This window comes from Asparagus officinalis, chromosome 8, assembly GCF_001876935.1.
Source record: "Asparagus officinalis chromosome 8, Aspof.V1, whole genome shotgun sequence".
NCBI classification, from domain to species: Eukaryota; Viridiplantae; Streptophyta; class Magnoliopsida; order Asparagales; family Asparagaceae; genus Asparagus; species Asparagus officinalis.
In genome coordinates, this window is record NC_033801.1 from 16,288,656 (window position 1) to 16,315,024 (window position 26,369).

The 26,369-nt window shown below is 37.8% G+C and overlaps 2 protein-coding genes across 3 annotated transcripts; one reads left to right on the forward strand and one right to left on the reverse strand.

The window, feature by feature from the left end:
• LOC109820386 lies at positions 4,450-6,024 on the forward strand. 2 transcript variants are annotated; one of them, XM_020386513.1, is made up of 6 exons: positions 4,450-4,487; positions 4,586-4,664; positions 4,763-4,812; positions 4,907-4,973; positions 5,498-5,544; positions 5,623-6,024. In XM_020386513.1, exons 2-6 carry the CDS (start codon positions 4,595-4,597, stop codon positions 5,812-5,814), a joined length of 426 nt encoding a protein of 141 aa, XP_020242102.1. In that variant the 5' UTR covers positions 4,450-4,487; positions 4,586-4,594; the 3' UTR covers positions 5,815-6,024. The 2 variants fall into 2 exon arrangements, with proteins under 2 accessions (XP_020242102.1, XP_020242103.1); XM_020386514.1 differs by lacking the exon at positions 4,450-4,487 and having other exon boundaries at positions 4,509-4,664; positions 5,641-6,024.
• LOC109822025 (protein CHLORORESPIRATORY REDUCTION 6, chloroplastic) lies at positions 8,378-24,957 on the reverse strand. The gene is made up of 4 exons (XM_020388188.1): positions 24,680-24,957; positions 9,751-9,879; positions 9,458-9,678; positions 8,378-8,934 (listed from the first exon to the last, which is right to left on the reverse strand). Exons 1-4 carry the CDS (start codon positions 24,888-24,890, stop codon positions 8,728-8,730), a joined length of 768 nt encoding a protein of 255 aa, XP_020243777.1. The 5' UTR covers positions 24,891-24,957; the 3' UTR covers positions 8,378-8,727.

A 26,369-nucleotide genomic window follows, 5' to 3' on the forward strand; every position in this document is an offset into this window, starting at 1 on the left:
CGGGCACAGTTCAGAGAGCCTATAAATAGGCCCAAGTGTTGTTCATTTGAAAAGGTTGGATTTTTTGGAGGCGAAGCCCTGCTGGATTGAAAACTCAGATCTAAAAAAGATTCAAACTTTAGGACTTCGAGGACTTGCTCATCCAGATCTGGTGCTCGGCGATCGTCAACGCCAAATAAGGCAAGAGTTCGAAAGGACCGGATCTCAGATCTACGCAGGCACACTCCGGATCAAAGCTTGGCCTTTGATCCCGAGATTTGGGCGATTGTTTCCTTGGTGAACCAATCCCCCCCGGCTATTATTTCCTTGGTGAAATAATACCCGTTGTACTGCGTAGATCCGACCGGATCTAGATCGCGCGGTGGTCCACGGATAAACCCCGGCGCAGGCGAAGAACCCACAAAGCGAGAGACCGCAAAACAGGAGCTCGCGATTCGTTCGACAAACAAGGAGAAAGTTGTAATTTTTCTTTTATTATTTTTGATTTCGTTGTAACCGGATCTTATAAAAAGACCGGATCTTTGTAACTCAAAAAGCTGTTATTTAAGATGACAATGGAATCAATTACAAAGAAAGACACGATTTTTCCCGCGAACATCCATAATCCAAAGTTGTTTGTGCCATTAAATTTCTCCACATCTATCTTCATAGAGTGGATATTCAAACTCTGAATGGTCTTCGCGCCAGAAGAACCACCCTCGACACCCGAAGCACCTTCTTTCCCCGACATCTTACGCACCAACGAACAAAGAATAGATCCAAAACTGAAAGATAGAGTCTTTACCAAAAGATCCCACCTTTATCACCAACGAAGTCCTAAACGGGCCTCCAAATTGATCTACTCCTCTAACCAAACCCTAGATCTGGAATCTGGGCTCTGATATCACTTGTTGTGCGCAGCGGAAATTTCGACAGAGTTTCTGGTGCACAATAAGAGAGAAAGATCGATAAGAATTCTTGTTTCTCAAAGGAAACAAGAATAAGCCTAATATCCCATCAAAGTGGGATATTAGCTCTTCCTCTCGTCAGCTCTAGGACTGCGCGTCGAGGGATCCTAAAACTATTACAATGGCCACAAACTCAAACAAACCAATTTACGTGGTTCGGCAAACTGCCTACGTCTACGGGGCAAGGAGGGGGGGATCTACTATTAGAGAGAAAATACAATAGGTTTACAATCTCACAAAATAAACCCTCAAACTAACTCTCTAATCTCTCACAAAAACAACCACCAAATAAAATTTTTCTCCTCTGCACTTGTATGCCTCTCTCTCCTGCAGCCGAAACAAAGCACCGCTCACCTAGAGTTCCGTGCACACGCCCTTGCTGCAGTTTTTCCCTTTGACTGCTCTTGCGTCCAAATCAGCCCTTTGCACCTCCTTTTCACCAAAGAAACCCTAGGACAAAAGTCCTTTTTATATGCTGCAGGCTATGAGGAATCGGGTGGGCCTGTGCAAAGAAACGAACCCCTGCGATGTGCAAAGAAACGAACCCCTGCGAAGATTCCCACTTCGGTCACGTGCTCCCGATGGTGGTCCCCATGAAGAGTCCCACTTCATTCACATATACGTGTCGTGAGTATTGTGACACATTCACATATGTTTAGAAAGATGCTCTCTACATATGCTCTTGCCATACTTTTGATAGGTATCATGCTCTATTTATGCGACACAAAAATGTATCGTAAATAGAGATAAAAAAAAGTATCATAATTTATAACTTTTGTTACAGTGACATCATCTACTTCTACCTTTCAAACTCTTACATTGTCAAAACACTCGCAAGAGCAACTCCCTTACTTTCAAGTCACCATGCTTGTTCCACAAAACTTTGAAGTTGCAACAATATCCAATCATATATGTATGTTGAAATTTGGGTCTAGTTATAAATTCCAAGTGCAACTATATCCAAACACTAAGCTTGCAGTAGAAAGGACTAACTGTACTAAAACAAGTAGTCCTTGTGCATGCCACATTCGTCTCATAATTAAAGAAAGCAGAGTAATCAGAGACTAGAAAGGAAAATTGGGTTAATGAAGTGCCAATGGGGGACGACACCATGCATGGTTTTATCTTATCACATAATAATTAAGACATGATAAGCTCACTAAGAATTAATTAATTAATGTGGTCCACAACTTAGATGGAGCCATTGCTAATAAATATTAGAAAGCACATTCTAAAGATGGAAGGTATCCCTTAATCATGTCCACAAAAAAGTTTATATTGTATATTAAGTCATGGACCCTTAGAGCATAATGAAATCAATGTGGTCGGTAGTTCTATAGAATGAGGTTAATTGTGTGATGCTCCACAAGGGAACATGAAAGGTCCATCGTGGCCTTGTGCTAAACACCAGTTTCTATCAAAACCAATGTTTTCCAAAACTGTGAAGGATAAACTCAAGACAACTCTTTTGTGTTCTGTGTCCTATTGAGTGAGGCAAAACATTTTCTATTCTATCAAGGTGGAAAAAAAAATTGTACTATTTTAGACTTGCAAATAACTCCTCTTGATCAATGGTGGGCTAGGGCATTTTGCAAATTTAAGCAGGTAAGAGGGTTCATTTGAAAAACAAGTAGAAGAAATGAATTTTAGCTTAACTCATTGAAACCCGAGAGTTTTGGTAATAAATCTTGATAGAATTAAAGGAGAGCTTTCTGCAGTTTTTTCATTGGAGAGTCATATACATTTGCTCATGTTTAGAATTCAGGTAAGGACAACAAAGCTCAGAGGCTCTTTTTTGCTCCTTTATTCTTTTCACCACAAGCATATTTGAGATTTAAACTTGATATCCTCCAAACAGCACAACCCTTCATCATCTATAGATAAAAATAATCCACTTGTTCATGGGGGAGGGCAGTGATTGAAACATGATGAAGAATTCAATATGCAAATTACTGATGCATGTATCAAAGTAACACTTAGTAGCCCAAATGTCTCCTATATGGATAGCAACTACATAATAAAAATTTACAATGATCAGTCAATTGTGAATCTTGGATGGAACATTTAAGGAAATGAGGTGATTGTGTCAGAGAGGAAGATTACTTAGTAAATCATCAAAGAATTTACGTCAAGGTGATTGCTTCAATTGCATGATCTTATCCAGTATTAGTAAATAACAGTTGTATCAATTTTTCTTCGGCTGATCTGTCACTTGAATTGTATCAATTGTAGATACACCATTTCCATTATATATTATGTCAAATCTGACCTCAACCCTGACAAATTATCAACTACCCTGATAATCTGAATCATCACTCATTCTACCACAGTAGCCCTTAATCCTCCCAAAAATGCATCTCCCAACCCAACTCTGACTCTTCATAACTAAAACCTGGAATTCTGCTTACATTTTTTTTTTAAGTATAATCTGTAATGTTCAAGCTACTCCTTATTATATCTTATAAAAGGGAGACTATCGATCATTTGAAATATGTAGACAAGATGATCAAAATCAAACGAAGGAAATATATCAAAAAATTTTGGCCAAAACCAATTGACATGCATGTGCAAATGGGTTGACAACAATGCATCCATATTGGCACAGTTCTAATTTTCTCCAAAATCTCAATGAAACATTTTTATTATGAAGCTATCAAGCGACTAATAACTCTAGCACCACTAGGAGGCACTGTTTTCTTTCATTCTTACAAACGCTTTAAGTAATCCAGTCTGTTGTTATGAAATTATCTCATAATATTTTATCAGAATGACTATAGATTTGGCTACATTATGGTTGTAAACATGAAACATATATATTGTTGTATCACCTAGTTTATATGGACCAGCCAGCTAGCTTTCTTCTTAACTGTTGACCACTATAACCAACTTAGTATAATCCTTGTTATAATCTTAGGCATAAAGTAATTTTATTCCAAGTAAAGAAGCTAACAAAATCTTCAGTACTATACAATAACCTTAGGCATATAGTTCCATAGTACGGTGAAATTTCAACTTTGGAATGATCATGCTCAGATAAGGTCATTTCTAAAGGATTATTTCTAACACCTTGGACCTATTTGACTTTCGAGTGACACCTCTTTTAGTTCATAGCAAGTTGTGGAATGACTGGCCTCTTCACAAAGTATAAACTTTTACAATCTTAAGAATCAAGTGGGGTCCTCCAAGAGAGTTTTGAATCTATACAAGACAACAGAAGGAAATATTTTTTTATAAAAATGAAAAACAGTCTAGCTGTAACAGACTCAGGAGCTGACTGAACAGGGGCATTTTGGGAATTAGGGGCTTATACATGAACAAGGTCCAAATTTTACGGGGAACATCCTTCCTTAAAGACTGACATATACACATTATAATAACACTTCAACTTCAAATTAACGATAATTATCAAATCTAATATTGAAAATTTTTTATTTATAAAAGAAAATTCTTATAGCATTTGGACCATATGAGACATTTCTCTCTGGAATGGTGGCAGTGAGCAGGACCGCAGCCGTATATATATCATGAGAGAGTCAGAAGGTTTGGACACACACACTTTTGGCTTCAAAAACTGCGGAGCTTTACTCTTCTATCTTCTTTCTTATTTACATTTCTTTTGTGTTTTTTGAAAACACAAGCCTGTAGAGATGAAGCCAACTGTATTATCAATGGCCTCTCTTCTCATCCTATTTCTGCTACTAGTTGAAACTCCTCAAGGTGTCCCTAGCTAATTCTAAATCTTTGTCTTTCTTTTGCATCACAACTGAAGCAAAAGCAATCGACTAATTTGGTTTTCATGGTATTCGGTGTTACAGGGATTCGCTTCGAGGAAGAGTCCTTAGCAGTCTTCCACAAGATAATATATGTAAGTTTATGCTGTATGCAACCATGTCTTAATAATTGCTTGAGGCCAGGTTTTTATGCTAAAAAGAAGTTATTATTTATGTTTTTGTTAACAGAAGGAAAGTTTCAAAGGAGAAGGAGGCGAGGCTAAAGTAGTATGCAAAGAAGACGAAGCTTGTTCAGGTACAAAGAAGGAGATGTTTTATAACGAAGTTCAAAGGGCGCACCACAGTCTTCCAGGGTTTCATGAAGATTACTTTGGTCCTAAGAATCACAAGTCTAAGCACCACTGAAATCATTCATGACCTAATACCAAAAATCTTCTCTCTCTCTCTCTCTCTCTCTCTCTCTCTCTCTGAAGTCTCAACTTTATTCTACCCTTTATTTTTTATTTCCCTTTTCATTTTGTTGATTCTTCAGTGCATATATAAGTTCATGGAGAAATGGACTTGAGAAGATTCAAGATCCTCCCCCTTGTATGCAACCAGAGAAATTTAATTATTGACCTTAATTATAGTCTTATTTCTCTCGTCTCTATATATCTCTCTCTCAAAAACATTTATACAGCAAATATGGATTGTTTCATCAATGTATGGCAATAAAGATGCACCGATTTAGAACACTTATACATTGCAGATTTAAGAGTGAATACGAGGTAAAAATTCTAGGCCATGAATCCTAAAGCTATTCTACTTCTGTTATTGCAGGAAGGATTAGGAAACTGATGATGACAAAGGCAATGGCCACATCAAAGGTTTGCAGCTACCAAAACTAAACAAACAGCTCTAGGTTAATTAATTTCTATGCATAACCACAACATGTTCATATATAGTTCCATGCCCATCTGCAGAAAGAAGAGAACAGTGAGAAGGGAGTCGACCATCATTCTATGGATAAAAACACCGATAAGAACAAGAAGCCAGAGGACTTCCATGTACAACCACCAGAAAGTTATTCCGATGTTCTGGATATCGTCGGAATGGACTATTCTCCAGCAAGGCGAAAGTCACCAATCCACAACTGAAATGAAAGCTTAGGCAATAAAAGTGTGAGAGGAGCGTTCGAGTGTAGGAGAGAAATACAAAGGCAATTAATAGTGGAACATGGACAGCATTACAGAAAATGCTGCAGATTTCTTGGGTTAGAGCCCCATTTGTGTAGATACTATATTATATATAATCTATCATTCTATATTCTAAACGTGACGATCGAGTGCTGGATCACCTTTTTTGCACTTTGTGTAGGACCTTGGATCATACCATGCTGTGTTACATGCAGAAATTGGCTTGCACATCCCTAGTTGACTTATCGAAAAATAATTATGCTCCAGTGTGCAATATAAACACTTCTTTCTCTTCTAGTCAAAAAATGATTGCATACAAAATATTGGATAAAAGGTGAAACCCTGATATCATTGTCCAAAAAAAAATACCATAACCAAGTGATTGAGAAATATGATCACCTCTCATGAAGACAAGAATCTTAAAGGCACAACCATAACAAGGGGCCACCATAAATTTCTTTTACCAGGCATTATGGTGGAAGAGAGACAGAGACAGGGAGAGGTTTGTCCGATGCAAATGTGCAGTTCTGGATGAATTTATTCAGGGATATGCATGTCACGCCTTTTACATGTGATCAAGGAAAACTACCAAAAAGAATGACAGGTGGTCAAGTTGTTATTAGCAATAAGGTATTGTGAAATTGGGACTACCTTTTGTCCTTGGCCATTAACTGCCGGTTTCGGTTCGAATGTATGCTCTCCATCAACGGCCAAACCCACTGCTGATTGTGGCGATGTGCAATGGATAGGGATGCGGACGAAGATATGTTGCCATCTCTGAGGTTTACAACTTGAAGATGGTAGACCCATGAATGTAGACTGAAGAAGGAGATGAATCCGGAATGTCTTTGTCTTGATGGGGGCATTGTCGGCTTTGTGTTTTATTAATCCTGTAAGAGTTAACAGTAGAGGTTCAACTAAGGAAACTGTAAACCTCGCGGTAAGTTTGAACTATTTTGAGATAGCCCCCAAAAAGTTTGGTAAGTTCACATAACTCCTGTGCCTTTTTCAGATAATGCCAAAATGGTGGGGGTTATATGGAAATAGATTCAGAAGAAAAACAAAAGCTTTTGGGGGATGAAGGGCATGGTTGGCAACTTTGGGTTATAATCCATTATAGGCCAGGTGGATTATGAGCCAAAGCGTTTGGTAAATTAGTAGATTATAATCCATTTTTAATATTAGAGTGTTTGGCGAATGGATGGTTTATGAGCCATCATTCTTGTCAAAAATGACTAAAAAGTATTTAATGGGGTTAGAAAATGGGGCTTGGAATTTAGTGAAATTGTGAGGGGTATGTTAGTCTTTTACTTAGTCAAACCATGTGGCTTATAAACCAAAAAATTACAAGCTATAGTACTCTAGATTATATATTTTGGTGGCTTATAAGCCAAAATAATCCGTTAGCCAAACATGTCAAAGCGACTATAAGCCACAAAAGTGGCATATAAGCTACTTTGACCACTTGTGAACCCTACTCAAAGTAACATTTCGAAACTTTTTTGGGGGGGAGGGGGTGTTTATCTCAAAATGGGCCCACCTTCCTCGAGTTTTGTGAAACCCTAAATTTTACGAAACCCACATGAACTTTGTGTGTTTTGCACAAATGCTCATCGCCTTTGTGGGCATCCAATTTGAAAGTTTTTTTTTTTTTTTTATCTCGTGGGTATAAGAAAACTGACAAAAAGAAAACTATTGTTGGAACTGAGAGAATGTTTACCCATGTAAGGAGCAATTTTAACATAAAAGACACTCTTGAGTTCTGTTTATCCATGTAAAGAGCAATTTTAACGGAAAAGACAGCCTAGAGTTCTAATATTCATTCCCTTTTGAGAAAGAAGCCCATGAAATGTCGGTCTCCGTACTTATCTGTAATACAAAAAGTTAGTTTTGCTACTCGTCCAACGAAGTTTTTAAAGCACATTAATTAACAAGGTTTACAAACATCATTCTCCAGAGATAATCTAATCTTTCACTTCTACAAAAGCTTGCAAACCTCTCATTAATTTGATTACTTACTTAAGAGTGCCTTCTGCAATTTCTTCTTGCTTTGACTCCGAAATGGTTACAGACCAATTAAGCTCACAATGACTAGATAGAGAAAATAGTGTAAAAAGTTCATCAATCAAATGCTAAAAGGCAATGACTGATGTAATAAACAGCCATCTATCCACTTAAGAAATAGGAAAGCTAGCCATCTATCCACTTACATCATAAAAAAGTTATCGAAGCGAAAAGATCATGTATTCATTCCTCGGATCACATTCATATTAAAGTTCTGTAACAATATGTCGGTGGTTTTTCTGTTGATATCAAAGTCTGAATAGACCATATGCTAACACCTGACCCAGATGTTTTATGCGGAAAATGATTTCTTATCAATGAAACAGTGTTTGATCTTTCAAAAGAAACAGTGAACATGGACCACAAACAGTACAAGGAAAAGAACAAATAATGACATATTTTGGGAAAGCATTTGTATCAATATTTTCTACATAAGAACTGCAACAAAATAACAGAAACATAAATGAAACTGCTAAAACATAAGTAGATGGACTGCACGTACCAACTGTCTCTTTTACAATAGAAAATCTTTCTGGGGACATACTGTTCACTCTTTCAAACAAATACCATATACAAATGTGAGGGTTTGCAGGTTCAGTGCCTAAGCTAAGCAAAACCTTAATACTAGAAGCTTTGATCAAAACTTTGCATTACGGCGCTCCCATATCTAGCAGAGAATATTGCATTCTGGATTTAATGTTCATGTAAGCTGCAAGAAATAATCCATAATGATCAGAGACAAAGTGCCAGAGTCAGTGAGGGTGTCATTCTTAAATCCAGATGATTCGCTTCAATCCAACATTTAACACATCATGAAGGATTCAAAGGATGTTTTTCAACCAAGTCAAACAATTCATCTCCCAAGCCAAAGCCGAGCATCCTGGCCATATCTTTTGTCTTTAATTTTGGCTTTGGAACATTCTGTTCCTTCAACCAGGAATACACAGTAAAGGCCTTGCTCATAACAAACAACTCCAGGGCCTCAGGGTTGAACACAATGCCCATTCTCATGCTCATCTGCCAGAAATTCACCAAATATAAGTGGTACATCTAAACCGAAAAAATCGATTTGAGCCAAAATAAAGAACCTTTACTTTCATGAAATACAAAGAATAACTCCATTATGTTTCTTTTACCATCTAATCATAAGGATGATTTTCCCCCAGCTATTTGAACATTACATTTCAATAATTTGATACTCTATCAATAAAAAGTTTGAGGAGTAAAATATATTGGAATATCACTTCAATTATCATTTTATTTCGTACATATAATATGAAGCATATGTTCGTGATTGCAGCTGAGTTCACTTTCTTTTTTTTCATGATACTTCAACATAACTTTAAATTCTGTTACTTCCTTTGACCATCTATGAAGGAAAATTTTGCAGCCTTAAATAATTGGAATACTACTTCGAATATAAAGCATTAGTTTGCGACTGCAGCTGATTTTAGCATCTTCCTTCATGACATTACCTTTTCTCTAGCATAAAAGAATAATTTGTGCGTGATCTCACTTAAATAGAACTTCATATTATTACCTGATGAGGTACTAGCATTGCTGCATAACGAGCAAGTTCTCCAGCTCTCCAGTCTAGCACAACAGGAAACCAAGGATAAGAGGCATCAAGTCTCACAAACCATAGCCTAATTTCAGGAAATTCTGAGAGTTCACGATTATCATATGGATCGTCTCTTTCATAATTGATTGTAAAGCCAACTGTACGTTCCAGAAGCTCTTTGGGTTTGGCAGGGAAACTATCTACATGCATTAGCATAGGAATTAGAATTAATAATTTGTTTAGCATTTTGAGCTTTATTGATGTTGGCTCACCTGCTGTACTAGCGGTATTTCCAGCAATTGCATAAACAGGAGATAAGTCGAGACTTTTTATAGTGTCGTTATTAATTATGATTTCAAGACGCCCTTCAGTTGGGGGGAGCGGTGCTTCAACTTGATTGTCTGTTAAATAGGAAAATCAGGAAAGAAGATTAAACATGGGTCTACTGTTACAAATCTTTATAACAATGGTTTCAATGCAAACATCTTAGAATATGAAAGGTAAAGAAGCCAAGTTCAAATAAGACTGAACAAAAGAAAACTGAAAATTAGACCGCATTTGGAAACTATAATCAATTGGAGACACCATCTACCTTGAAAAACCTGTTAGGATGTAACTAGTTTCAGTTACAAGTTCAGATAACCAACAGACTGAATGATCCCCATTTAGGAAGTATATTAGGAAGTTAAAAATTAAAACTGTAGTTCCAGTATTTTTTTCAAAGCAAGTTCCTTCTGTAGATTATATTAATTTGACTCAAAGAAAGCAAAGTTTATAATGATATCAGCAGCTCAAATTTATACTTATGAGCATAGAAAAAAAATTTCCGTCCTAAAAAATACAACTTGAACGGTAAGTCCTATTAACATAGATTGCAGTATATGAAAATATTGCCGTGCATGAAAACACTTTGGACAAGTAAACAATCTAATCTGGACAATAGCGGTACAGAATGATTCTGTTGACGAGGATATTGGAGAAAATATCAAATAAAAAGGAAATCTACTAGAGGAGTTTATGAGATCCAGTACATCACTGCTCATTGATATTATCTGAAAGAAATTAACTCGTTTATCACAAACTGGAGGACAATGTGTTAATTTTTTTCTCCTCGGTGAGTTTGCTGGTTGGAATTGCAATAGTATAGTTCAGGTCCTTGTATCTCTATTAGTGTTATTAGTAAAGCAGTTAGTCTAATAGGAAACTTAGATTAAAACTCGTGTAATCCCTGGTTGTCATGTTAAACTATTGCAAAATGGATCGCAAGGGTGAAGAAACGTAATTACTAGTATGTAGTTCTTATCGCAGAAAAAGGAAGGCAGAAGTTATGAGAAGAAGTTGACCTATTAAACCACATATATATAATCATGAAAGAATATGTGGAAGTGTTAAATATACTTTGAGCCACAGTTATCATGAAACTCTATATTACAAAATTTTTTTCATGACAGGTAATATAGTCACGATGTGACATCTATAGACACCTGTGTTCCTCAACTCAGGCATTTTGCCGATGAAAAAAAGAGAAAAAAATAATCTCCCTTTAGAAAAGGATAAAAGTGTATATCATTGTATTAGAAAAGGAAAGGGGTATGCCAAACATTTGGAAAGGATCCACAGGGAAAATAGAAATAAGAAATGTGAAGAGATAGTTTCTTGCTTCCACAATTATCCAAACCATGTCTTGCATTTATTTTTAGAGCTATATCAAGTGTCGTGATATGTAAACTAGCACTAGCATAGTACAAGATGTTGCGCCTTGCGGAAGCGTGCTCGCACACCAAACGAGTCGATAAGACACGAGAGAAGAGAACCAAAATCAAATCACTAGTGCAACCCACCAAATATGACACAAATCAAACCAAACACAGAGATTTACGTGATTCGACAATTGCCTACGTCCACGGGGAGAGGATAGGGAGATTTCACTATATGGAGGAGAAATACAACGGGTTACAACTTACAAAATCACTCAAATATAACCCTAACCAAAGCTCTCAACTCCCTCACAATATCGCCCTCACAAAGTACTCAAAAGTCTCTCCTTTCTCTGATTAAGAAACCCTAAAATCGTGTTTCAATTTATATCAAAACACAAATCAAAACCAACTGGGAAAACCAAACTGGGACCATAACCGCATCGCGGTCGATCGGGCACAAGTGTGCGGTAGACCAACCAGAGAGCTGAAAATTAGCCATATAATTGTGCACGTTTTCGATCGACCGGCCATAAGCGTTCGGTCGACAGACCAGAATCGGTCGACCGGTCGAACTCATTCGGTCGCTCGACTAGAACAGGGTTTCAGACCCTGCAATCCTACAGTCTGTCGGTCGACTGGGCCTATGACGTCGGTCGACCAACCCGTAGCCAATCATGTGCACTTCAAATTTCCTGTTTTTTTTTTGCCGTTTCTTCAATTCTCCACCTCGGCGAAGTTTTTCCAAAACTAAGCCGACACAATACATGAGTACCACTGCGTCGTCTCACCAAATCCGACTGCACCAATGTGGTTGCCTACGTACCCCCTCTCCCAAGGGATTAAGCCGTCCGTAGTTCATCCAAATGACCGCGAACGACCTCAACAATCACGAATTTGTAATAAGTTTTTATAATGATCGAACTTGTTGCTCGGAACCACATTTGTGAGCATATCCGTCGGATTATCTTCCGTGTGGACATTCACAATCTCCACATCCCTATCTTCAAGAACATCTCGAACGAAGTGATAACGAACGTCAATGTGCTTCGTCCTCGCATAAAAAATCTGATTCTTCGCCAAATAGATAGCACTCATGCTATCACAATAAATGGTGACGATTGCTGCGAAACACCAAGATCCTCCAAAAGTCCTCAAAGCTAAATCACCTCCTTAACAGCCTCCGTAATCGCCATATACTCTGCCTCCGTCGTCGACAAAACCACCGTAGACTGCAAGGTGCATCCCCAACACACCGGCGCACGAGTTAAAGTAAACACATACCTCGTCATTGACCAGCGTTTATTCAAATCTTCAGCGTAATCCGAATCTACGTATCCACTACATAGCTGCCTACCACTAGTGTCCCGCTCAAAAACCAAACCAACGTTGAGAGTACCTCGAATGTACCCCAAACTCCATCTCACAGCATCCCAATGACCCGGACCCGGGTCGTGCATGTATCTCGAAATCATGCTCACTACCTGTGATAAATTCGGCCTCGTACAAACCATGGCGTACATCAAACTTCCAACTGCGCTCGCATATGGAGTCTTCTACGTTAACTCTCTATTTTCAACTGTTTTTGGTGAAAGATCAGTTAAAAGCTTCAAATAGGCTCCCAATGGTACACTAACTGGCTTCGTCTTCATGCTCACATTGAACCGCAATAGAACATTCTTCAAATAGGCCACCTGTGTCAAACAAATTCTGCTCTTATCTCTGTCTATGCCGATCTCTATTCCCAAAATACACTTCGCTTTACCCAAATCCTTCATCTCGAACTCGCTCGAAAGCTGAATCTTCAATCTATCTATTGCGGATCTGAAAGTAGAAGCAATCAATATGTCATCTATATAAAGCAATAAGTAAATGTACGTCCATTCATTTAACTTGTGATAATACACACAAAAATCAAACTAGCGCCTAATGCATGAATGGCTGATCATGAACCCATCAAATCTCCTATATCACTGTCTAGGAGATTGCTTCAATCCGTATAGCGATTTTTTCAATCTACAAATCAATTTTTGTTTTCCTGCAGCTCGAAACCTTAATGACTGAATCATATAGATTTTCTCATCAAGATCACCATGAAAAAATATTTTTTTCACATCCATTTAATCTAATTCCAAACCATACTGTGCTACTAAAGCTAGCAAAATCCAAATCGAAGAATGCTTCATCACCGGAGAGAAGATCTTATTGTAGTCAGTACCTTCCTCCTGTGCATATCCATTCGCAACTAACCTAGCCTTGAACCTCACGAGAGTGCCTTCAATGCCCTCCTTCTTCGTATACACTCACTTACAACCAATAGCCTTCCGCTCCTTTGGAAGCTCGACAAGCTCCCATGTGTCGTTCCTATGAAGATACTTCATCTCTTCCTGCATAGCTACCTGCCATAAATTAGCCTCTGAACTCTGCTCAGCCTCTCTAAATATAATAGAAACCATCTCATCGACACTCTCCACCGGAAGTGCATACGCAACGACTATGTCTGTATACCTCACTGGCATCCGTATGTCTCTCCTCGACCTTCGAACCGTAACAGAATCCTGAACCTGAGCCGTCGGTCCCTAATCCTGCTCAACTGTATCTGTATCCTCCAAATTATCATTGTGCTCGTCTGACGTCACCTCAGTCAGCACTCTAATAGATACGGTCATATCTGGACAATGTGGAACTGTATCAATCTCCATCACCTGTAAAATCTCCTCTGTCGGGGTGCTCTCCACCTGATGAGAACTGGGAAGCTTCAAGATCGAAACCTCATCAAATGTGACGTCTCTACTCAGCACTATCTTCTTATCAACTAGATCTCAAAGCTTGTATCCTTTGATACCTCGCTTGAATCTCACAAATATGATCTTTCTAGCTGGAGGTTCTAATTTATCAGTCATCACATGATAAAATACAGAGCACCCAAATACCTTGAGCTGATCATAATCGTGTGCTGGCTCTCCCGACTACATCTCCATAAGGGCATTCCTCTCAATCGCAGATGAAGACAGCCTATTAATGAGGTGACTAGCATAAAAAAGTACCTCAACCCAAAAGATCTTCTCCAAACCACTCTACGACAATAAATATCAGACCTTCTTCAACAAAGACCGATTTAACTTTTTTGCCACCCCATTCTGCTGCGGTGTGTGACTAACTATAAAGTGCCTCTCTATGCCCTCCTCTCATCATAGCTACTAAAAGAGGTCAGAAGTATACTCACTGTCGTTATCGGATCACAACGTCTTGATCTTTCTCCTAATCTGTAGTTCTAATATCTTCTTCCATTCCATAAATATCTCTAGGATTTCACTCTTCTTTGTCATGGTGTACACACAATAACGCCTAGAATAATCATCTACAAAAGTGACAAACCAACATCGACCACCAAGTGATGCCGTCTTGATGGGACCCCAAACATCTGTGTGCACGTAGTTCAAGATGCCCCTCGTCCATGGATGGTTGTCCCAAACTTCACATTCGTCTTCTTGCCAAGAACACAATGCTCATAAAACTCAACTTTCTCATTCTTAGCTCCTTTTAATAGTCACTACTTGTACAAAGTTTGCAGTAACTTTTCACCTGTGTGTCCCAACCTATAGTGCTAAAGCATGTTCACGTCCGCCTCTGAAATAGCTGAAGCTATCTGGCCAATCTCGATGCTCCCCTTTAGATAATACAAATTCCTACTGCAGACTCCCTTTATCACCATCAAAGATCATTTAGTAACCTTCGCTACAGCGTTCTCAAATATCATATTAAATCCCTTCACCTCTAAAGCTCTAACTGAAATAAAATTCTTTTTCAACTGAAAAACAAATCTCACTTCATTCAATTTATGAACAACTCCATCGTGCATTCGGATCCTAACAGTACATATCTCACAAATACCACAGGATTGATCATTTCTCGTGACTACCACGCCTTTATCAAGTCTCTCGAACGATGCAAATCAATCTCGTCGGGAAGTCACATGATAAGTAGCACCAGAATCTAGCATCCAATCAGATGTATCCATATGGTTCACCTCTGGAGTAATCAATAGAGAAAAGTACGAATAATCGGAATTATCACCTCTCACGACGTTCACCTCATTGGCCTTCGGGCTCTCCTTGCTATTCTCATTCTCTTTGAGCTTCGGGCAATCTCTCTTCTAATGTCCTTGTTCCTTACAGAACGCACACTGGTTCTTCGCTAACTGGTGGTAGCCCCTTGACTTTGACTTGTTCCTATTTTCACCTTTCGAATATGGACTTCTATCACTCGTCGACAATGCCTCTCCTGAATTGCTAGCACAGGAAATCTCTTTGTCATTCCTCCTCAAATCGTAGTTCGTCAATGCATTAGTCACTTCACTGTAGGTGATGGAAGATCTTACGTTCAACAAAGTGAACACGAATGTATCATACTCCTCATCGGGTAAGGAGCCTAACAAGATAATCGCCTTGTACTCGTCTGTTATCTTCTCATCCACGTTCGTCAAGTCCGACAACAACTTTGTATAGTTGTTCACATGAGTCGCTAGTGAGGTACCCCTGAACATCTAGAATCTGAATAGTCTCCACAGCAAGTACAATCGATTCTCAATACTTTTCGTAAGGTACTTGTTGTTAAGAATCTTCCACATCTTCATCGCAGACGTCACCCCAATCACATCGTATTTCAGTTCTTATTCCAAACAAGATATGATCACCCCACAAGCGTTCCTATTCATCTGGTCTCATATCGCTTCATCATATTTCGGTGGCCTCTCATGGACCATGATGGTCTCTTTTAAATTTTGAGCATTTAGAGTGTCATGTACGTCGCTCATCCACAAATCAAAATTAATTTTACCGTCATACTTCACCACACTAATATTAGCGTTTTGAAATCTAACCTGAACTGTACTCACCATTGTCTTGCTGCTTTCACTAACTTCTTCTCCCTTTGCAAACCACTCCAAATTGTAAAGAAAGATTCAAACTTTGATAGAAATTAAGAAATTACTCAACTAAACTCTAGATAGGATTCCAACACGATCTCCTAACCACATGAGAAAAACGAGATCTCCAACAGCAACTCCACAACGCTATCTCCACCGAAGTCTAAAACTCCAAAAACCAAGCTTCCACAATGAATCTTCCTCCACCCAATACCAAAACCCTAGATCTCAAATCTGAAGCTCTGATACCAATTATTGCGCGCTTTACGGAAGCGTGCTCGCACACCAAACGAGTTGATAAGACACGAGAGAAGAGAACCAAATCAAATCACGAGTGCAATCCACCAAATACGACACAAATCAAATGATAAGACACGAGAGAAGAGAACCAAATCAAATCACGAGTGCAATCCACCAAATACGACACAAATCAAACCAAACACAGAGATTTGAACCAAATCAAATCACGAGTGCAATCCACCAAATACGACACAAATCAAACCAAACACAGAGATTTACGTAGTTCGGCAATTGTCTACGTTCACGGGGAGAGGATGAGGAGATTTTACTATATAGAGGAGAAATACAACAGATTACAACTCACAAAATCACTCAAATATAACTCTAACCAAAGTTCTCAACTCTCTCACAAAGTGCTCAAAAGTCTCTCCTTTCTCTGATTAAAAAACCCTAAAATTGTGTTTCAATTTATATCAGAACACAAACCAAAAGCAACTGGGAAAACCGAACTGGGCCCATAACAGCATCGCGGTCGACTGGGCACAAGCGTGCGGTCAACCAGCCAGAGAGCTAAAAATCAGCACTGTAATTGTGCACGTTTTCTATCGACCGGCCATAACCGTTCGGTCGACCGGCCATAACCGTTCGATCGACCGATCAGAATTGGTCGACCGGTTGAACTCGTTCGATCGATCGACCAGAACAGGGTTTCAGACCCTGTAATCCTACATTATGTCGGTCGACTGGGCCTATGCCGTCGGTCGACCAACTCGTAGCCAATCCTGTGCATTTCAAATTTCATGTTCTTCTTCGACATTTCTTCAAAAGATAGCATGTTGCTCATCTAAATATGTGATAGATAATCTGTGATTATCTATATCCCTATATCCTATTGTTTAATATTTCTCATATCAGACACTTCAAAGCCCTCATGCACTTGATCTCATGTCCGGGGGTCAATGTAACAAAGTCATAAACTTCTTTTTACGAAGAGAAGAATCAACTTAATGAGGATGCCCAGAATAGGGGACCAAAACGTAACTGTAGGTAGAAGTGAAAGCAGTTCATAATTATAGCAAGAAAGGAACGATAATATATGGTGGGTCTTTTCTTAAACCTTGATGAACTGAAAACAAACTTTTGGCATTTCAGGAATCAGACTAGCCAGATTTTCTCTTTACTTTTCCAAAACAAAGGCAAGTAGAAAGACAAGGATGAAATAACTATGAAAGGCAAGTAGAATATATGTGTTGGAATTATATAATAAAAGATAACTTAAAACTTGACTTTACCTGTAGAGGAAAAGAGGCCGAAAGTTGTGCCCACATAGGAAATGGATAGAAAAGGCGATATGTCCTTATAAGCTTCCTTTCTCTCCTATGCCTTAGAAAAACAAAGGGTATGCTCACACCACACAGCCAGCGCCGCGGCCGGGCGGCTCGGGCTCGTGTTCGGGTCGGGTGAGGGTGTGCGCGCGCACACGACCTGCGCGACACGAATGCAGCTGCCGCGATTTAATTGGCGCCCTTAAATCTGGCTACATTTTTATTTGTTAAATAATTAAAATATAATTTTATTTTCTGAACAATTAACATGTTGATAAATATTTTGTAACGAAATATTTTGTAACGGAAAAATATTTATTAGTGTGATTAAAAACGGTGATAAATTTGCGAATTAATTATGTAACGAAATGCTTTTGATAACGTGCTAAGTTTTTTAACGTGATTAAAACCGTGTTAATTACGGGCGGTTTATAAGTAACGGCTGTTTTTCCTATAAAAGATCTAAAATAACGCAGAGTTTAACACAGCGAAAAGCAACAACCTTCTTCTTCACCTTCTCTGTTCTTCTCTTTCAAACAATACTTTACTGTTACAATTTTGCTGGTTCCCTGAAAGTTTACGAAGAGTTCGCAAAGCCTTCTTGAAGCTCGTCGACGAGAAGTGAGTCGCTGACCGAGGGTCGTTGTATCTCCGTGGAGCTTTTGCCGAGCAAGCGTAGCCCCTGTACGAGATGGGGCAATTAGTTTCTGGGACGTGCTTGCACGCCTCGACCATCAGGACTCTATTTTTTACCTAACCTTATTTACTTTTCATTGATATATTCTTATATCTGCGTTTATAATATAATTTATCTGCTTAATTATCAAATGCTTTAAATGTATTTTCGTTATTGTTCTAAACAGCTAAGATTTCAGCAATCCTAAGAATACTTTAATTTGTGTGCTTGTTTAGAATGTAACATGCATTAACATTCTGCGTTTATGTTATGTTGTCCTGCAATTCTTAAAACGAAATGTTAACACAGCATGATTTATTTCTGTTAAAATGAATGCTTATATTTTTCTGCTGTGATTATAATAACAAAATATATTCATTCACATCAGATTATGCTACAGTTGAAGTTATGTTCTGCCTAAACCAGGAGAAGGTTTTGATCGGAATAATTTTCGTCGGTTGGCAAAACCAAATGGATTTTGGTTAACAACCTTACATCTAATAACAGACCATAGAACCAGATAACCATCTTCATCTAGACCTAGTTTACTAGGCAATCTTTCCTGCATTTCTCCACAGATTCCATTCCTATCCAAGAACACCCTCAAGAAATAGAGCTCATCATGTGTCTACATTAGAATCTTAGGGCTTATCTGATAGATTATATTGATATATACTATTACTATCACTAATGCTAAGTTCTTGTGGCGAAACTTAGAGAAAAAGTTATGGTCTAAGATGATATGGAATTAAAAGATTTAAAGCGATCTGATTTTAACAAATTTAAAAATGCGTAGATTCATAAACCAATGAATGAGCAAATTTCATGAATTTGAACAGTATAGCTTCACCAATTAAAAGTGACATTCGGATCTTCTCTTAGATTGAAACGTTTCAGATAGCCTGTCTTTAGACAACTTCCGAGTCCTGGTCAGATTTTTGCCCAAAAACCTTAACCATACCCAAGTAGATCTTTACCCTAGAGCAGTGATTGAATTTCTATTTAGATTGAAGAGCAACATAGACTCAGGGAGACAAATGTGACAAAATCTGAACCCAAGAACCCAAAGGTAAACAAATGTTTGAATCCAAACTCTATTCCTCAAAACACAAGAAACGTCCCTTCCACCAAATCAAAATAAAAACATTTAAGAAGAACCCTATCGATCAAAATAAGAACCGATGTTCACTTTCAAAAGAAGAAGGAGCTGAACGTCGAGCCTGCTTGTGTGGAGGAACCAACCATCTTGCTAGAGACTGCTTTTTCAAGAAACTGAACCACCCAAGGCCTTAGGAAGGAGTACCTCCAGCCTAATAAGTTCACAAGTTAAACATGGATGACTTCAGTCCAGCTGAGGCTGCTTTCAGGTCTGTTCTCCTTCCTCTTGAAGTAACATGACCTTTCAAGCAAATGCATTCGTGGTGGACCTGGAGTAATTATTCACGTGTTGCTCTAATCAATCTTTGTTTTCCACCTATCAGGTCTCAAGTAGAGAACTGTGACAATGGGAAATAATAATGTGGCTCCTGTATCCGGCAATAGTCGGATCAACCTAAAGCTTACACTTCTGATAAGACTTTGATCCTGCAGGATGTCCATCACTGTACGAGACATTAGGAGCAAACTTAATTTAGTGGATCTATTGTTAGTGCACAAGGCTTATAAGCTTGTTGTAATCAAATAAAGTTGTATAACTAAGCGGTTGAACTTCATTGGAAAAGGTTTCTTATGTGATGGTCTTTTTAATGAATGATAAGAATTCTACTCTTCGCATCCTCCAATAGCTTTGAATATTGAAACTTTCAATCACTTGGGCCATCAAGATTAGGACATCGTGGAAATTATATTCAATAAAGATTGATGATCTCAAATATAATTCAAAGCTTAATATAAAAGATGATGAAAAATGTGAAATATGTGTTAGAAGCCAAACTTTCCTAAGAACCTATTTAAAATTATTGATTAAGATTCTGAGATATTAGAACTCATCCATAGTGATTGTTTGTGATTCCAGCGAAGAACAACTAGAGGGGTAACAAATATTTTGTAACTTTTATAGACGAATTGCTCTAATATTGTTACCTCTACTTTAATTAAGACCAAAGATGAAGTCATTAACAAATTTAAATATATAACAGAGAAGTTGAAAATCAACTGGATAAGAAATTAAAATACTAAAGATCAGATAGAGGTGGTGAGTACACTTCTAATGAACTAAAACAAGTTTTGTGAGAGAATGGAATTATTCATTGAAATAAACTGCTCCCATATACACCTCAATTCTAATGGTCAGTAAGCTGAGTGAAAGAATAGAAAACTATTGGATATGGTAAACTCAATGTTAATTTAATTCTGGTGTGTCAGAAAATTTTGGGGGAACTCTCATGACGTGCCATGTCATATACTAATAGATTTCCATTCAAAGAAACTGATAAACCCCTTACACAATTTGGAAGAATAGAAACCCTAATTTAGATCCCTAAAAAGTCGTTGGGGGTGCTTAGCAAATTTCAAAATACCTGAGAATAAATGGAAAAAGATTGGGCCTAAAACTGCTAGATGGAATTTTTATTGCTATGCTTCTGATTTAGTAATGCAAATAGATTTAATAATCAACTCTGACATTATGAGATAGCCAACAACACCATAATTGAAGTAGGGATGCCACATTACTTGAAAATATTTTTCCTTAACAGACCAGACATAAACAACACAGAAGGCCCTAGCTCTAAATAACTCAGCATCCTATTCTAATACAAGGTATAACTAGTTCTAAACAAATTACCACTAGGAAAGTCCAGAGGAGCCTAGGAAGAAGTAAAAAGAACTAGAATAGAAAAGTCTCATTTGAAGATTTCTATGCATTCTTGTAGAAGATTCTCCAGTTACATTTGAAGATGCAATGAAATCAAGTAGATGCCGCCATTTTGGAAGGCAAGCATATACAATAATGAGATACAATATATAGTTTCAACAATGATATTGGCGAACTAACTGATCTTCCTCAGGATGTAAAACCATAGGATGAAATGGCGTGTGGTTTAGAAGAACTTAGACCTGATGGAACAATAGATAATTTTTAAGCCAGATTAGTAGCTAAAGGATATACCCAAAAGTTGGTATTGATTATTTTGGATGTTTTTCTTATTCTCCAGTAGCTAGGATTACTATTACATTACATTAGAGCTCCTCATAGCTTAGCATTCCATTTCAAAATTATAATTACATCAAATGGATGTTAAACTGCATTTTTAAATGCGAGACTAGATTGAAGAAATTTATTATGGATCAACCTGAGGGTATTTTAGCTTTCTGGACAAGAAAGAAAGTATGCCAAGCTTATCTAGATCACTATATGGTTCAAACAAGCCCCAAAACAATGTCCATATGAAAATTTGACTTGAAATTAACTATCTTATGGGATTTGTAATTATCAACAGATGAGTTTGTAATATCACTAAAATAGATAAACAACAATTGTGATATTATGCCTATATGTTTGATGACATTCTTATTTTTGTATCTGACATACAAATCATTAAATGACTATCAAACACTTTTTTCACAAAATTTTGACATGAAAGATTTACGTCAACGCGACCTATTCTTAATACTAAATCCTGAAAAATGAGAATTGGATATGTGCTATCCTCACACTATTATAGAGAAATCCTTAAGATTTTATTGATCCAACTGTCAACCTGTTTCCCACTCCATATGATCCTAATGTACGATTTAAAGAAAAATACAGGTCATACCTCAATTACAAAGAGAATATGCACAAATAATGGGATCAGCTAGGATTCCTAACAAACTATACCAGACCTGACATGCATGCAGTAATAGCTTAGTAGATATACATCAAATCCTGATAAAGAGTCACTGGGATGCCTCTTAGAAAGCAGTTTTTGAGTACCTAAAAAGAACTAAGAATTAGGTTTACACTATAAAGGTTATCCATCTGTACTAGATAGGTTATTCAGATGCTAATGGATTAGTGACATCAGCTAGATGTAAAATCCACCACAGGATTTGTGTTTTCCTTTTAGGAGAGGAGCTGTGTCCTTGGAAATCTACTAAACAAAACTAGTAAATGGCCTAGAAGTACAATGGAATCAGAAATGATAGCTCTTGATACTACTTAGTATTAGAGTTGAATGGTTGAAAGATTAATAACTGAAATTCCACTAATGCCAAAAAACATTACCAGCATTTCTATTCATTGTGATTGCAGGTCAGCGATTGACAAATGCCATCAGGAATGCAAATGGTTGGATAGATGAATCGACACTTGAAAGTGCGCCCATAAATCCTTAAGATATAAGATAGAAAAATCATATATATGCCTTAGATTTTGTAAGATCAGAGAAAATCTTGCAGATCACTTAACTAAAAGGCTTATCTAGGCAGTGCGTCCCTAGAATCATTGAGGGGATGGGGTTAAGCCTTAAGAAAATCACTGCCAGTGGCAACCAAACCTCGCAGAGGGTTCAATGGGTAGAAACAAAAACTGAATGAGTGATTAATTGTGAGAGCACTGAATTTCATTTTGTCCATCCTAGGGGTGATCAGTGCTCATAAAAAAGCAACGTGAAAGGTGAGCTTAACTCTTAATGAATCCAAGACCATGAGGCACGGATGCTGTTACTGTCGCATCCTTATTAGGATTCACCTATATGTGTGTAGTTGTGAGGCGCGACTTATGGGATAGGGCCTGCTCCCTATAGTAACACACATGAACGATACCTGCGCAAAGGCCGATAATAGCGCAACCCTTAGAATTCTTCAAACTGTACTATGTTGACTTTCTGTAGAAATCCGATAAATGAGATGGGTTCGGCGAAGTCCACCAAGCTTCTCACGGATCTATACAACTGTCACTTAAAGTGAAGGTCAAACGAAAGGTACCTCCACCTATTAATAGTATTAAGGGAAACCAGCAATCGTATTTATTTTTAATGTTCTTCTTTTTATTGTTATTTCTGAAATATTTTAAGTTTTAAGTTATGTGGGGGCGATTGTGTGAATTATATAATAAAAGATAACTTAAAACCTTGACTTTGTTAGAGGGAAAAGAGTGGAAAGTTTTAGTCCCACATTAGGAAATGGATACGAAAAAGGGAGGTCTTATAAGCCTTCCCTTTCTCTCCTATGCCTAGAAGAAAAAAAGGTTATGCTCCACACCACAACTGCGCTCCCCGCGCCGGCGGGCGGCTCGCGGGCTCGGGTTCGGGTTCGGTCGGGTTGGCTGCGGCGCACACGACCTGCGACACGATGCAGCTCCGGATTAATGGGACCGTAATCTTGCCTACATTTTTATTTTTTACAATATAAAATATAATTTTATTTTGAAACAATTAACATGTGATAAATATTTGTAACCGAAATTATTTTGTAACGGGAAAATATTTATTAGGTGTGATTAAAAACGTGATTAAACATTTTGCGAATTAATTATGTAAAACGCGAAAATGTTTTGATAACGGCTAAGTTTTATTAACGTGATTAAAAACGTTGTTAATACGGGGTTTTAAGTACTGGCTGTTTTCCCTATAAAAGGATCTAAAATCCGCAGAGCTTTAACACAGCGAAAGCACAACTCTTCTTCACCTTCTCTGTTCTTTCTCTTTTCAAATCTTACTGTATACAATTTGCTGGTTCCTGAAAAATTTACGAGAATTCGCAAAGCCTTCTTGAAGGCTCGTGCCGAGAGAAGGAGGTCGCCTGACCGAGTGGTCGTTGGTATCTCGGGACGCTTTTGCCGCCGTAGCCCTGTACGAGAGAGGGGCAATTAGTTTCTTTGGGACAGTGCTTGGCACGACCCTCGACCATAGGCCGATATTTCTAACCTCTATTACTTTTTCATTTTTTGATATATTTCTTATATCTGCGCTTATAATGTAATTTATCGTTATTAATTATCAAATTGCTTAAACTGATTTTCGTTATTGTCTAAACAGCTAAGATTCCCAACAATATGTATGTGAAAATAGTTTCACATAGATAAAAACTACCCAATTAGGAATAACTTGGATCAATAAAATATCAGTATCAGTTGCATTATTTAGTCTTGAATAGTGAACAGCCTCTCTGCAGTTTACAGGGCTCTACCTTCATGACAATTGTTTGATCAAAGATTTAATTGGTCACAGCTTCTAATCAAAAGGGCTACTAGCAGTTCTAAATACATAACAACTAAGAGAGTAAAAAAGCAAACTTGGGCAAAAGAGAAAATAATAACACACTCCTCATAACTTCTCGCAGACAAAGAAACAAGCAGGTAGCAGGCAATCCCATTGCAACAGCTAATGACAACCGAGATGAAGTAGTTCTCACCCTCCTCGTCCGCGGTGAGCGAGAGGTCGAAATTTCCTGAGGGATTGAAGGCCACTGAGACCGAGACATCGCATTGAGTTCGAACTGTTGTGAGATTAGAAATGGATTTGTAGCAAGGGAGATGTAATGGGCTGATGAAGTTGGGAGATGGTTTATTTGTTCTAGCGAGGGAGATAAAAGGGAGAGCATTGGTTGAGGCTGTGAGCGCCATGAGAAGGAGAGGAAATAGAGAGAACCCATTTTTCTATCGAGTCCCAGTTTGGAGTTTATATCCATCTTGTATCGCTCTTGGTGAGGTTTTATGTGTGGACCGTGGCTCCTCTTTATCTGAAACTGTAGAGGGTAGATTTACCAGTAGCCCGCATATCAATTTAGATTGATTTATCAACCTTTTTAACAATTAGAAAAAATTGCATCTAGGCCCCTTAGTAAGAACCCTCGTGTCACCAAGCCTATTGACTTTTTGGGCATGTGTTTTTAGCCTCTTGGCCTAAATTCTTATGGTCCCGTTTGGCAAAGGGTTAATGAAGAGGGGTTAAAGAGAAGGATTAATGTACTTAGCCCATTTGATAATCCGAAGTACTAAATTATTAACCTGTTAAATAAGTTTTATTTTAGCCCTTATGATCAGTTTTAGTGTTTGGGAATAACAATGATTTTGACTATTTTCTTTATAATTAGAAGGGTTAACTCTTATTCCATCTAAATAGGAGTATTAGTAAACCTCACAAGGGATATCTTTGCCTAATTACAAGGGATATCTTTGCCTAATTACAGGGGATATCTTTGACAGAGAATATTTGCTTAACTAAATTAGGTAAATAATATCAATCTAATATTTAGAGTATTTACAAGGATATTGTCAAATATTATATTCTATCATGGTTAACTCATTTTAATCTCTCTAGAGGGGTTAACTTAACCCTTCTATATTTTTTATGTTTGGCAAATTATGGAGGGTTAACTCACTTTAACCCTTATATAGATTTATTGTGTTTGGCAGGTTAAGAAGAGGTTAAGTCTCCTTAACCCCTCACTTAACCCTTTGCCAAACGGTACCTATGTGAAAAAGCCCTCCCCAACGCATATTTTCATCGCATCCCTAAAAATACTCATTGTCTTCTTCCTCATTTTCTCCTTCCTCCTCATGTATTCTCTCTATTTCTTCATTCCACCTCCTCTCTTCCTCAATTATTCCCTACCATCATCCTCCTCCCTTCTCCATTCTAGCCCCTTCTCTTTTTTTCTGCTTACCCTCTATCTTCTTTACTTCTTCGTCCAACTTTATTCTCCTCGCTTCTCTTTCCTCTATTCTTACTTCATCATCGTCGTTTTTTTTTTTTTTGCCTCCCCCATTCTTCCTCCTTCACTCAACCACATTCATCCTTTCTCCTTTAACCCCATCTCTAGTCACCTTTCTTCCCCTCCCTCCTCTTCCATTTATTTTTACCATTCTTTTTTTTATCTCTGTTTTTTTTTCTTTCATAATTGTCACCTTATCTTTTAAAGTTGTAAGCCTCATCTCTTAAAGCCGTATTCCTTGGATAAATAATCATTTTCTAAGGTCACATTAATTGGTAAAGTTAACATCTAAACCTTACAGTTAATATTTAACAATAAAATTTGACATGAGGTATGGAGTTAACAGTGAGATTTAAAGTCAACATCTAATAATAAAAGTTAACACATA

Coding starts and splice junctions, on each gene's coding strand:
- LOC109820386 (XM_020386513.1), top strand. CDS start 4,595: ATGAAGCCAACTGTATTATCAATGGCCTCTCTTCTCATCCTATTTCTG. Junction 4,974..5,497: donor AGAAGACGAAGCTTGTTCAG/GTACAAAGAAGG, acceptor CTGTTATTGCAG/GAAGGATTAGGAAACTGATG. Junction 5,545..5,622: donor AGGCAATGGCCACATCAAAG/GTTTGCAGCTAC, acceptor GTTCATATATAG/TTCCATGCCCATCTGCAGAA.
- LOC109822025 (XM_020388188.1), bottom strand. CDS start 24,890: ATGGCGCTCACAGCCTCAACCAATGCTCTCCCTTTTATCTCCCTCGCT. Junction 9,880..24,679: donor GCTCACCGCGGACGAGGAGG/GTGAGAACTACT, acceptor CCTATTTAACAG/ACAATCAAGTTGAAGCACCG. Junction 8,935..9,457: donor CAATGCTAGTACCTCATCAG/GTAATAATATGA, acceptor AATTTCTGGCAG/ATGAGCATGAGAATGGGCAT.